The sequence below is a fragment of the Lagopus muta genome, chromosome 10, assembly GCF_023343835.1.
Source record: "Lagopus muta isolate bLagMut1 chromosome 10, bLagMut1 primary, whole genome shotgun sequence".
NCBI lineage: Eukaryota > Metazoa > Chordata > Aves > Galliformes > Phasianidae > Lagopus > Lagopus muta.
The window spans coordinates 16,632,879-16,646,842 of record NC_064442.1 but is presented as its reverse complement, the minus strand read 5'-3'; the positions used below and the strand labels follow the sequence as shown (position 1 = coordinate 16,646,842).

General features: G+C 39.9%; 1 protein-coding gene across 5 annotated transcripts in view; it reads left to right on the top strand.

The window, feature by feature from the left end:
• The window catches only part of ACSBG1 (acyl-CoA synthetase bubblegum family member 1), a 32,895-nt gene that overhangs the window by 5,715 nt on the left and 13,216 nt on the right, over window positions 1-13,964 (top strand). For 3 of the 5 annotated variants that reach the window (XM_048955667.1, XM_048955665.1, XM_048955664.1), the window contains 3 exons: window positions 5,156-5,223; window positions 12,398-12,615; window positions 13,224-13,312. In XM_048955667.1, the coding sequence (XP_048811624.1) occupies window positions 12,484-12,615; window positions 13,224-13,312 (221 nt within the window). In that variant the 5' untranslated portion in view covers window positions 5,156-5,223; window positions 12,398-12,483. Of the gene's footprint in view, window positions 1-2,362; window positions 2,454-5,155; window positions 5,224-12,397; window positions 12,616-13,223; window positions 13,313-13,964 lie in introns of those variants that run through there. The other 2 variants (XM_048955666.1, XM_048955668.1) reach the window with 2 other exon arrangements.

The following is a 13,964-nucleotide window of genomic DNA, read 5'->3' as shown; positions in this document are numbered from 1 at the left end:
GGTTTACAAAATAGGAAGTTGAAGTTTCTTGAATATTCTTCAAATTTGATAAAAAATGTGCTTGGTGTGTGGTTTGTTCCTGAAATTCTAAGGAAAGAAAATCAGAGGCTAGAGCTCTGGCTGCTTTCCATCCATTCAAATTCCTGCCTTAAATACATTGTTTCTTGAAGAAGTCAGTGCATAGTTACTGTTTTCTAAGTAGCGTTGTCCACCTGGTGTGGCTTGAAGTTGGGTGAAGTTTCTTTCTAGGTACTGGAAGCAGGATTTCAGGTGAGGAGAACCAGACAAACAGTATCTATTCTAGCGAGACGGGCAGAGCTAGAAAGAGCTTTTGTAAGGCTGAAATTCAGTGCGACCTCAAAAAGGAGTGAGAGAGGAGGTAATGAGTTCAGCATGACCTAACTGCTGGAATCCCTTTCACCCACATACTTCTCAGCTGTCTGTAAAACAAAAGATCAAAATATACAGGTTGTTGGGTTTTGTTTGGTTTGGGCTTTTTGCAAATACAAATCTGCTTAAGGTGTGTGCCAGCTGTGGCTTACGGCAAAAGGCCTTTCTGCTGTTATCTTTCTCTTTAGTGCTTTGTTCTTCATTAAACTTTTGTGTTGCTTTTAAATATCTCTGTGTGAAAAGAAGCTGTATTAATAAGTTAAGAGACAGTTATCTGGTGGAATCTGAGAAGACTGATTGTCAAATCAGCTGAATGTTTTTGCAAGAGTAGGCGCATGTTTGCACTCATTTGTGGCCCCCTTCTTAAGTCTCATAAGGACACTGAAACTAATTGGAACCCAAATCTAACCAGTTCTTTAAGGACAAAGGGAAATTTTAAATAGAACAATAGGGAAAGTATTACAATATTGCCCCAATTAAAAAAGAGGATTAATTGGTAAATAAAACCAGTTATAATAGACAGTGATGCCCCTGTAAAGGACCACAAGGGCCTCGTAGCTACTTAAGGTAGGAAAAATTTTACGTGTAATACAAATTAGGATTTAAGGAACTATAATGTTATGTGCTGCTACTCTCCTTCTTTTCCTTATGCAGCAGAACACAAAGAAATATTTCTTAAATGTCTGGGGTAATAATTAATAGCATCTCAGTCAGGAGACACAGAATTTCCTACTTAGCTATTTATGTTGCTTACAGGTTTCTATTTATCTGATGAGCTATCAAAGCTTTGGCACTGTGTAATGTTGATTTAAATTAGAGTGATTTCACCATCTTTGTCTCAATCTCTGACAGATGTGTGAGTCTTCATTTATTTTCTTGCATTCCCTCCTACCTCCTCTCCTCAGAGTTCTGTTTTTAAAATGTTGGACTCAGCACTTGCAAGACACGAGAGAAACTGGGAAAGGATTACTCATAAAACTGGATCTGGGTGATGTTTAGTGGCTGAGCAAAGTGCCAGGATCATTCAGGTTTTCAGAAGTACCCATAGGTAATGTGACTGCCTGCTTTTTTGCTGAGTAAAGAATTGTCAGGTGATTACTTAATGATTTCATCTTGAATTAAAATGGCCCAGTAATGCCTGACTCCCAGTAGAAAGTGCTTTGGAATAAGCAACTGCAGACCCAAACACACTGCCAGAAGCGGCCCTGGCATAGGCTAAAGCTGGTGGATTGCATACGGATAGGTTGTCCTGGAAATCGGGTAACAAAAGCTGGGGGAGAATAAATTCTCACTGACTTGGAAAGGCAGAAAGGTTCTGCCATGGCAAAAAGTGCATGTTTTCCAATTCAGCCTCACTGTGTATTTCAACTAAGGTTTATTTTTAATTGGGAAAGACTAAGGCAACAAAAGTACTGATTGAGGCCATAGATGGGATCTTCTTTTATAGAATGGTTCCTCCAAATTAAGTCCCATATTATGTCAGGAAATAGTGTTCAGAAAACATTCTTGCTAATGGACTTGTGCAAAAGTATGTTTTGATCCATTCTAGATGGTCAACACTGTGTAATATGAACTCATTTTGATCTAACTGGCATGCCAAAGTGACCTATCAGCTCCTGTGTGTGCCCTGCAGAGGTTTTTGTGTATTAGTTTTGGGATCATGCTTCTGTTTGTTTGCCTAAGCAAACAAAAGAGAAAATAATCTTTCAGATAGCACATTCCCAAATTCTATGCCTACACTAATAACCTTGCACGATGTATGTAGGGTGCCAGCCTTAACAAAGTCCAGGTTTCAAAAGCACCTTGGTTGTGATAGGGCATCTTAGCACCTGTATGGGAACTGCTGAGTCCCGGCCTGCCCCACTGATGGAGACCTGTGGGAAGGACCCAGTCAGCCCTGGGAGCACAGGTGAAGGCAATGCAGCTGTGTGAGCAGGAGTGGAGCCTGGCTGCACCTCTCTTAGACCCCATTGAAGGGCTGACTGCCACTGGGGAAGGATCTCTTCCTGGAGATCCCTCCTTGGTGGAGCTTTTCCCTGTGAACCTGGAATCTTCTGATACAGGTGAGCAATTTTCTTCCCTTCCTTTATAGCATCTTTCTATTGTGCCAATCCTTTTGTCATTACCCCTCTGGTAACCCAGCTTTTCCCATCATATTGATCTGTCCAATTGTTACAGCACCAAACACAGTTCTTCAGCACATTTTCTCCTTGCAGCAGTATACTCAACAAGCTTGTGATTCAAGTAGTCCCACAGTGTTGTTTCAGTTTTACTCCAAGAATGCCATGTAACAATCTTTATGGAGTCTCTAATTAATTTTTTTTAAAAGGTTAGCACCGTAAAAGTGCTGAAGTATTAAATTATATTTAGAACTGTATTCTTTCACTCTGGAGTGATGGTTCTGTATAATGTCCTGAGCAATAAACTGTTGATAAAAGAGAATTTTGCACTCTGAGAGCAAAAAGTCTCTCCAACTGCTTAGTTGGCTGAGGCAGGTGACAACTGCTTTGCACACAGTGTTACAAACTTGGGTGCTTCTGAAGATGTCTGATGTGTAGAGCTCCTCAGATGACATTTTCATGTTAGAATGCTGCCAGGGTGAGTCTAGAAGTTTAAACTCGCTGGTTGATTTTTTCACATTACACTGCTAATATTTAGGGAGCAAATTATAAACCAAACCAGTATCTTAGACCTTATCTGGGTGGGAATAAAACTATAAGGGATTTTCCTTTGGGAGAAATGGTTACTTATGATTATTTCAAGTTCTGAGTAGTCTCACAGGAGGTTATTCTGTTAAACTATCAATCATATCCATTTTCTTCTGAGGGCTTTTTTGCCATTATAGGCAAAAGTAACATTCAGTTGTCTTTTAACTAAGGCTTCATTTGTCTTACTTTACTAAAAAAGTAAGGATTGAAAAGCCTTAGTATTCAAAAAATAGTTAAATTTGCACTAGGTTTCTGCTTGCAAAATGCCATTTTTCTTTCAAATGGGAACATTTTTGAGGGCTGAGTGCTTCAAGTTGACAGACATATTTTTAAGTGGTTTTAGATGCTTTTATTTATTTTTATCATCAACTATACCTTCCAGGACTGTTGCTCTTTACATTTCTTTAAGCTACCATTCTCCCACACATCAAACATTTACCTTTTCAAATACAGTCTAATCCCCCTCTATATTTAAATTACTTTGTTTCTCATCAACATCTGCCTCCGCCCAGCCAGTGACTATTTCCAGAGCCTAAGTCTCTGTTTATTGAACAAGCTCTTTCATGTTTTGCCCCATTATGCCATTAACAAGAGGAGAAACATCCTCACAGGCAGGCTAGTGATGATGCCTTATTTTCCATCAGCTGTTTTTGCAACCTGTGCCTCTGCTCTGAGACAGCAATCTGCAGCGGGGAAGAGCTGAGCAGGGGCTGCCGCTTCTGATGAGTGAAGAACTGCAAAAACAGCTGTGTTCTTCTGTAGGGGCCTGGCTTGGATGAGGCTTTCTTCAAGTGTGATTTCGTTGTGAATAACAACTAGTAATAAATTCTGGGATTGTGCCACGTATCCATATTCTATAAAATGGAGTTGTTAATGCAAGATACAAAATAATGTGGTGACAGTGCTTGGTCCCACTGCTTGCTATTTGACTGCTGTGTTTAAAAGCTACTTTGGAAGTTGCTTGTTACTTTTTTGACAGCTGGGAAGGGCATTGTTTGGATTTTCTTTTCCTGCGTGAACTTACCTTGTTACAGAGGAGAAGAACTTGAGCTTCACTAAGGATTCTTCCATTATCCTGAGGGAGCAATTGATGATCCAGAGTTGTTCTCAGTCTCTGAAGGCTGCTGATTCCTACCTGTTGTTCTATTAAATGAAGTCAAATCAAAGTCTGCAAGCTGAAGCCTTCACTGAAGGACAAGTTCTTTCCATATATTCAGACTGCTTATATTCAGTATCAGCTATGGCTATTAACTATTAAATATAGATGTTGAGAACATGTACATTTCACTGGGTCATATTATTTTAATGCATTAGATTATTCATCAATAACAGTATGGTTTCTAATATTCTGTAGTTCATTACTTTATGCACTTATTCACTTTTACACGTTCCTTTGTTATTTAGATTTTTTGCTTCCGTACTTTGCAGTATGTTACTTTACAAACTTTGAGTTGATATTATCTGTTTAAAATTGTATTTCAATTTAAACCAAGTAATGTTAGTTTAATCCATGCAATAATCAGTTGCTTTGCATTTTTTGAGAAATATGTTATTGTTATTATGAACTAAATCTGATTCTTTTCCAAGTTTTAAAAAGAAAACAAGAAAAGACCACCAAACCGTAATCCCATGCCTTCACAGATATCAACAGTGGTAACTGATAAGAAATGTGATATAAATATGCTGGTAGCGTGGTCAAGGTTAGGATTGATCATCCATTTTTTATACTCACACAGCTGATGGCTTCTGAGAGTCACATTTATTGTCTCCATCTTGTGTGTTCCATGATGTGGAATCTAGCATCCTCTCAGTAAAATACAAATGTCATCCTTACTGACTGAAGGCTTTTCCCTATCTAACGTGATTGTAGAGCATGTGAAAGAGAAACAAAATGTAGATGTTCTTTGTCCATCTGAGCTGTATATTGATTTTCCTGTTTGTATTTCTTATTATTTTCCTGATGTTTTTTTCCCCCCTTGGCTATACTGTATGTGGATTGCAGTGGATCCTATTAGTACTCCTGGAGTTACATTTTTAACAGTTCTCTCTTCTTTCAGAAGAACGGCTGATGGACAGCCTGTGTGCAGAGATTTGCTGGCTGATTTTGAAGACCAGGAACAAACAGGTAAGATATGAAAGGGGATCTTTGGAAACTGCCTTCTTCTGTAAAATGTTTAGTTGGAATCTATGCTAGTGAACAGTCTGACAGTTTTTCAGGGCTGGGATAAGAGGATACAGCCGGAGAATAAACTCAGGTGAATCAGGGCTAGTGGAAAAAGTGTCACAGAATCACAGAATTACCAAGGTTGGAAAAGACCTACAAGATCATCCAGTCCAACCATCCACCTGTCACCAATAGTGCTCACTAAACCATGTCCCTCAACACAAAATCCAAGCGTTCCTTTGAACACCTCCAGGGTCAGTGACAGGGAGCTTTCTGTAAGCTTGCATGAATTCAGTTAGCTTCTCACAGTTTTTGTCTGTATTTGTGACAGTTATCAGACAACAGAAGAAAGCTTGATCTTCATCAAATTTGCACTCATTATGGTCTTAGCTTTGGTATGACAGCCTGCTTACCAACTCTTAGCTATGAAGGATTTGGCATAGAGTGTAATAACTGGAGGCTCAGAGGAATATCTATCCTCTGATCAGTCCTGTGCTGTGTTGTAGCATATACATCCTCCTTTAACTTTAAACCAGGTGCAGTATTAAGTAAAAAGAGTTCTGTTTCTATGTGGCGTAAGGGACATAGCCAGCTTCTTTGGAAAGTTTGCATCCCTGAAGGAGCTGCTGTTGCCTTGGTGAGACAGCTACTGCTATCTGCATTTGCTTCAAACAAACTGTATTTGTGCTATGAGACAAGTGGAGTAGCAGCTGCAACTGGATCCTGAAGAAATGATATTTATGTGGCAGGTCATGTAGATCTGCATGTGTATTCATACACACTTGTGTTCATATGTGTGAATAGTCTTTGAAAAATAAATTCTTTGATTCATGATTGTTTTCTTTTGTTGGATTTTTTTAAAATTTTATTGTAGTTGGAGTGTTTGGGTTTTTTTTGTTGTTCTCTTTTTTAACAATTGAACTAGTAGGCATCTGCACTTTGAAATTTTTATAGGTAAAGGTAGCAACTACCTTTTATTTTCAGATGTTTCAGAGTGTTTTATTGAGTTATTTGACACATATTGGATGTGTAGATTATTACTGAGGCTGTAATTCTACAGAGTACTTATTTGCATGCTCGTGAATATTCTGACCTATTTTTCTAATAGCATTTTCTGGGACGATGGTTACTGCCACCAGTGTCATCTGAGAGAAGCTAGTCTAGCTTTTTACTCGAAGGTAGGCTCCTTGCCTTGTTCAGCTGAGTTTTGAAAATGTCTAAAGATGGAGATTCTGCATCCTCTCACTTCCTGATCTTGGTCTTAGCCACCTCTATTGTGAAATTAATTTTCTTCCTCTAGGAAGACTTTTCCTTGTTGCATCTCGTGTCTGTTGTCTCTTGGCCTTCTGCCGTGTGCCTCTGAGAAGGGTATCTTTTCTATAACCCCCTGCCATCTGTGTTAGATTCACCCAACTCCTTCAGAGGCTTCTCTTATGGATTGTGCTCAAGCACTCTGAGTACCTGAGTCCTTCCACTGGGCTTCTATCAGTTTGTTACATTCTCTTGCTCTGGAACTTCCAAAGCTATATGCTGCTCCAGTTAGCTTACGAGTACTGAGTAGGGGGACATAATCGCTTTCTGAGATCTGCTGGCTGTGATCTTGCTAATGCAGTCAGAAATTAGCCTTTCAAGAGTGTAATACTGACTCTCATACAGCTTGATTGCCACCAGGAACCACAGGGATTTTTCTGCTGAGCCAGATAGTGTTTATTCTGTGTGCTGACTTGCCATTTATCACTGTTGAGCTTTGAGGCTTGCATCAGCCCATTGCTCCAGTTTGCTTGAGTCCATCAGAAAGGCAGCCTCACCCTTTGGCATGTTGACCAATTCCCCATATTTGGTGTCATTTTTGAAGCTGGTGAGGGTGCATTCCATTGTCCAAGACAGCAATGCAGTCATTAAAACAGTATTGTTTCCAGGACTAACTCCTGAAGAATGTCGCTTCTAATTGACTGCTGGCTAGACTTGGAAATGCTGACCACTGTTCTCTGAGAGTAATCATCTTGCCAGTTTTTCATTCACCTGATACTCCAACTGAAACGGGGTTTGGAGGGTCCAAGCCCTCCAAGTCTGACTGCTATGGGAGGCCTGGTTAAAGACCTTGTTAAAGCAAATGACATGCCACTTCTCTCTTCCTCCCATCTATACAGCCATTGTGAAAGTCAGTTAGGTTGGACAGACTCAAGTTGGCTTTGGCATATCCATTCTGGCTGGTCTCAGTCACCATTTTATGCCCAACAATGATTTCTAGGAGGGTTTGTTCTACAGTTTTCCCCGAGGCGAGCCAGATTGCCCTGTATTTACTTGAATGCTCTTTCTCTCTGGTTTTGCAGATGATTGTGACATTTGCCTTTTTTCTGTCACTAGGAATCTCAACCAGATTGCTATATTTTTCCAAAGGTGATGGAGAATAGGCTTGGGATGACGTGGGACCTGATCTCTGATTGTGAAGAAATGCATCTGGGGCCACAGACATTTTTGTATATGTCCAGTTTGCATATGAGGTTCCTACTTTGATCTTTCTCTGCTACTGTAGGTAGATCTTTTCACCTGCCACTAGGCACAGACTTAGGAAGCCTTTCAGTAAAGACAAAGGCAAAGAAGGTACTGAATACATCATCCCTTTCTGAGTCCTGTGTCAGTAAGCTGCTCATTATATCCTTGGGTCTTCCTTTGTTTTCTGATGTGCACTTTGAAGCCCTTTTCTGGTCCCTCACTTAACTGATTTTGAACTTTCTATCTCTCTGTGCCTGGGCAATGCCTCAGTAGTGATACTTCTCCTGATTACACCCTCCACACAGCTCTGTTTTGGTGCTTTGTAATCAGTTTTAAGAGCATTATTGTTGTTATGAAGCTTATTTTATACACAGTTTACAAAGCTTATTTTATAACCAGCTGTCTTTTCTGCTGCACCACTCTTCCATGTCAGTTTGCAGAAGCATTTTTTGAAGGGTATTTTATATCTCGGATCCACTGTGGTAGCATCTGCAGTGCAATACGTTTTCTTGTGACTGAAAAATATTCCCTTTTCATCCAGTGGAAAAAGTGAAAGCATCTGTGAATCAGAACATTAATATGGCTTGTTGGTTTTTCTAAGTTGAAAATAGTCTAGCTATTTTATTCAATGTAAATAATAATAATAATAATAATTTAGAGAGTTTAAAGCTACAAGTTTATCATGAAAAATTGATAATATAGCGGAATCCCATCTTCCTACCCTAACTGTGGGTTAGGCAAGCAGCAGGAAAAGATGTTGGTTTGCTTTTGGAAAAAAAAGTCACTCTGTATGTATTCTGCCTCACAGGAAGCTCTGTACCTCTTGGTTCTATCTGTTTGTTGACATTAGAAATTAGGTGCAGATGCCAAGTTTTCTGACTCCAAGCTGTTTGTAAACACTCATCTCCAGTTTTCACTGAGAAGTTTAGCTTTCAGGGCTGAAAACATGCTGAAGGAAAAAAAAAAACAACATAAAAAACAAGAAAGGTAAGAGGAGGAATGGATGACGTGTTTGTATTGTCAGCAGAATGTAATGGCATCACAGCTGTGGAATCTGGGATGATGACTGTCTATTAAAAAAATGCCTCCAGCAGAGAGCTGAATGCCTACACCAGTCATTAGAGCAGAGTGATATTTTGCAGGAAGTGGCGTGTAATCAAAACAATGTTGTGTGAGTTAAAAACGGAATGAGTTTCAAGCAGAAATTAAATCATAGTTTCTACTTTTCAGGGCATGTTGATGGCCTATCAATTTGAGCTGAGGTCAGATTACTAAGGGTGGTAGGTTAGGTTGTGGTTGGACTTGATCTTTAAGGTCTTTTCCAACTGAGTAGTTCTATGATTCCATGATTCTGTGCTGCAGGGACCAGAGAGGATGGAACTTAGAAGTATGGAATATCCCAAATTGGAAGGGACCTGTGAGGATCATTGATCCTGGCTCTGTGCAGCACCACTCAAAAGTCAGACCGTATTTCTGAGAAGGGGCTCAGGGATTCAAGATTGAGTACCTGATTAAAATCTGTGTTCCTTTTTAATTTTATTTTATCTAATAAAACGTTGTTTTGTTTTTTTTTTTAAAGCAAATACTTTCTCACCATCTCAAAGTGTGTTGCTGAGGAAATAAACCAAGGTTGAATATTAGTGAACAAAGAATGATTTGAGGATACAAAGTGTAGTGCAGGTAGAAGGAGTTACTGGAAGGAATAGGACGGGAATAAATAGTCTGCTCTGATTGCTTGCTTCTGTTGTGCTTTTTTTTCATTATGCTCTCTAAATCTACAGGTGTATCATGTATCAGTGCTCATAGTTTATTTAAAAGATCCTTATTCTGATCTCCTCTTATGTTTCAGATGGTGAGTTCATTTCCATCTTGGACACTGCAGTTTAGCTTTCAGCTGCTAGTGTGGCAGGACACCTATTTTGCTTTTCCCAAAGTATATAATCAGTTCATTCAGTGTTTAGCCAGGCATTCCTTCCCAGGCTCTTTCTGAAAAGGCTGAGCCCTTCACTTAATGTCCCTTTGCATACTGACAACAGAGCATGTTGTTCATTTTCTGCTGTTTTTACAAAATCTGTGGGAGAGAATTCTTAAGACTTTTTTTTTTTCTTTTTATTGAGACTTAACAACTATCTTTAGATTAAAGTTTTACTCATGAATTCATGTGAGTACAGATACTGAATGAATGTAAAAAATGGATTTTCCATAGCAGTATATAGTCTGTTATTAAGGTGACTTGCTGAGTCTGTGACACTAATTCTGTTTTTAGTCTGGATATGAATACATTGCCTACCAAATGCCTGCAGTGAAAGCACTGTCATTATACAACTTCTGTAATGTTATTTGAGGAACAATACTGATGTTTTCAGTTCACTTGGAGAGACACTGAAAAGTGGTTTTTAATAATTTTATTTAAATGATATGCAGACTAGAATGTTGTAATTTAACTCTTTGTGGTGTGATTCTTGTTTTCAACAGAGCACTCGCCCACCTTGCACACCCACACCTGTGATCCCTCCCATCTTAGTTGATTTAGAAGCCAGAAAGATCATCAGAGTTTTTCATCCAGACTTTGTGACAGTGTGGGAAAATAAGCATTTATATTAGCAATAGCTTCCTTCCCTGACAGATTTGTGTCATCTTCTTCATGCCAGGACTGGGGTTAAGTGCAGAAATACCTGTTTTCCCTCTCCACTTATAAAATGCTCGGTGGGTGCCACTGTTTACACTGTGGAAGTCTCTCTGTCCATTACTTAGCGTCTTCCATTACTGTTTGTTTTCTGAAATACCTGGATTTATGGAGCCTTTTATCCACTGACCTTAATACACATGACAGTATTGGGTAAAGCTCCACACCTCTCTTTTAAAATTGTTATATGCAATTCATACATGAGAAAATGAAGGCAAATTGAGATGAAGCCTTAAGATTTGTGTTTATTGCTGTCACTATTCATTTACTGACAAACAGAACAAACACAAGGCTGTGTGTCAGGATCTGAATGCAGCATAATATGAATGAGGAACAGTAATCTTGGATTGATACGACCACAGCTTTGATAACTGCTTTCACTTTCTGCATCAGAGCTTGTATCCTCTTGTCTGGGAAGGGATTAGAAAAGTAAATCAACTGTTTTTTTTTCAAAATGATGTCCACATGCTGGGATATAGCATGAGGGCAGTGACATTTTTGGAGTAGTTTCACAGGATTGTGACAGCAAGGTAGGCTGGCTGTGCTATTTGCCTCCTTAGTAGGAACCTTGTTCAGAAACACTGTTCAGAGCACTGGAACAGGCTGCCCGGGGGGTTGTGGAGTCTCCTTCTCTGGAGATGTTCAAGACCTGCCTGGACACCGACCTGTGCGACCTGCTGTAGGGAACTGCTTTGGCAGGGGGGTTGGACTCGATCTCTGGAGGTCCCTTCCAACCCCTACAATTCTGTGATTCTGTGATTTGCTCACCACCCCCTGACCGATGCCCAGCTGGCCCCCAAGCAGTGGAAGAAAGTGAGATGAACTCCCACCCCCTTCAAAACTCCTTCCTCATGATGTGACATAGCACGGAACATCCCTGTGGCCAGTTTGAGTCAGCTGTCCTAATTCTGTTCCCTCCCAGCTCCTTGGGCCCTTAGCTGTGGATAGGCATGGCTCTGTGCAGCACCACTGAGCAGCAGCTATCAACACCGCGGTGTTATCAGAATTGTGTTTCTCCTAGAACCAGAACATAGCATCATATCAAACTCTGGGGAAAACAATTCTGTGTCAACTTAAGCTACGACAATCAGAAATTTGAAGCAGTCGTATTTTGTTATGTTTATTTCTTACAAAGCTGAGCTATTTTGTCTGATTTTCTTTATTCCACTTCTTTGTAGAATGTTTTTAATGTTCATGTTGAAAAATATTTCTTATTTGGAAAGTGAATCTAAGGGGAAGAATGTTCTTGTACTGTTTCTTTCTGAAGAATGAGAACTAGCAGCTATTTTTCAGAGGAATTGTGTGGGTTTTGTGGGCTTTTTGTTTGGTTTGTTTGGTTTTCTTTTTAAGAACTTACCTGAATTTCGGCAATTAACTAGCTCCTAAATTCTCTTAGAATTGTCTTTGTATTAAGTCTGCTTCCTGCTGGGTTTGCAGCAGCAAAGATGCAAGCCAAAATCTTTGAGGCAGACATTAGCTGTGAATGCCAGATACTGCTACAGTCCTTGGAGCATCCATGAAAGCCAAGTGACATGAGGTGACTCCCTGCTTGAGTCCTGTCCTGCCAAGGAAGCAGGAGAAGGATTAAAAAAGAGCGAATGACTGGAAAGATAATTAGAATGAGGGAGACAAGAGAAGGAGGCAAAATATGAAATAGGGCAAGATGGTAGTAAGTGGAGGTGAAGATCTATGTGTGAGTTGCTCCAAAAGTAACATTCCCATGGAAATAAATAGGAAGTTACAACAGAAACAGAGAGCACAATAACACTTTGTGGGAGCAAATTCTCAGCTACAAAGCACTCCTTTTCAGCACAGTCACTTCCATTAGCTGTGCATTTTCACCAGTGATGAACAAGAGCCTGCATGCCGTGCTTGTAAAAGTCCGTGGGGGGGGGGGGGCATGTTGCTGCAGTACTTTTCACTAATATACCCTCACAATGCTTTCCTTTCCAGAGTCTTTGTGGACTTCCTTTGCTGATGGCAGAGTCAGACTGAGGATAGATAACTCATGTCCACAGACTCCCATAACAGTTCATCAGATGTTCAAGGAGAGCCTCGAAAAATATGGATCTCTTAATGCTTTGGCCAGCAGAAAGAATGGAAAGTGGGAGAAGATAACTTTTTCAGAGTACTATTGCTTTTCGAGGAAAGCAGCCAAGAGCTTCTTGAAAGTAGGTACAGAGAGCAAAACCAATTCCCTTTTCTCTTTGTCTCCTTAAAAAACAAATTGCAGAGGTTTCTTTTTTCCTTTTTGCCCTCTATTAACTGAAGATTGGCAGACACGTTCTTTATTGAAATAATAAAGGTACAAATGGTTTTGGTCTAAGGATGATAACACTGCTGCCATTGCAAGTGTGAAGCTGCTGTTTCACTCAAGTGTAGGTACAATGCTCAGCATAGGGCTTTAAAGTTAAGAGAAAGATAAGTGGAAAAAAAAAACCACTTTGTCAAGATGAAGAGCAATTCAAAACCACTCTGAGCAGAGGCTAAGGCTAGCTCTCGTGGTGCTTCTGTCCACATTGGAAAGGTCTGTTTTTTCAGGCCTGTCTCTGCAGCAGAACTTGAGCAGGCAGGAGGGATGGTGAAAAGTTTAGATGATGTTTGTTACTCACAGCTTCCAGTTCTGCCATGGATATTGGTATAGAGCTGGGGGTGGACGTGCCTTGTCAATGCTGGAGTAATACAACTTTCCATCATTTGTATGTGTTGTCATTTTTTGTGCTATATATTTCTCTCCAGCATGCCTGTGTTGTATAACCTTATGCATATTATCTTTAAGCTTGGTCTTGAGAGATTCCACAGCGTAGCAATCCTTGGATTTAATTCTCCAGAGTGGTTCATCTCAGCTGTTGGAGCCGTGTTTGCTGGGTATGGTTGTTTACTTTGCTTTTGTGTAGGAATGTCAAGGTTTCTGTTTTGCTAGGTTAGAAATTTGGGAAATTAGCACTTGGTGCCACATCCTGGACGTTGTGCTGCAGCTGCTGAGCGTGTTCAGCAACCTGCTGGAGTCTCATAGCTCTCAATGTTACTGGGATTAGTCTAGACACTCATAAACGAAACCTGTGACAGCTGCACAGTCTTTTGTCACTAGAATGTGGGAAACAGATAAGACTCCCCATTTTGTGATATGTCTGCAATGCAAATATTGCAATGTAAATTCAAGTGAGCAGAGCAACAGATTAAATACTCGCTATCCTAATTCCTTCTGTCCTGATATATTTTAATACAACTTAGATTTACCTCTCAGTTTGTTCCTGTGACAGTGAAATTCAAACTGATAATTGCATGCAGCTTGAACAGAAAGAGGACAAGTGTTTTTTAACCACTTTTTGAGCTAACTCCACTGCAGCCTTAATCAGGCAAAAATACTGAATCCCAGCCTACAGCATCTTCTACTGAATTGAATTCAGGGATTTATTTTGCATATATTGTTCATGTATATGTGAAAACTTGAAACAAGCATGATAGCTGTGATAATGTGTACTTCCACATCTTTATACCCCTCTTAGCTTTCATCTGA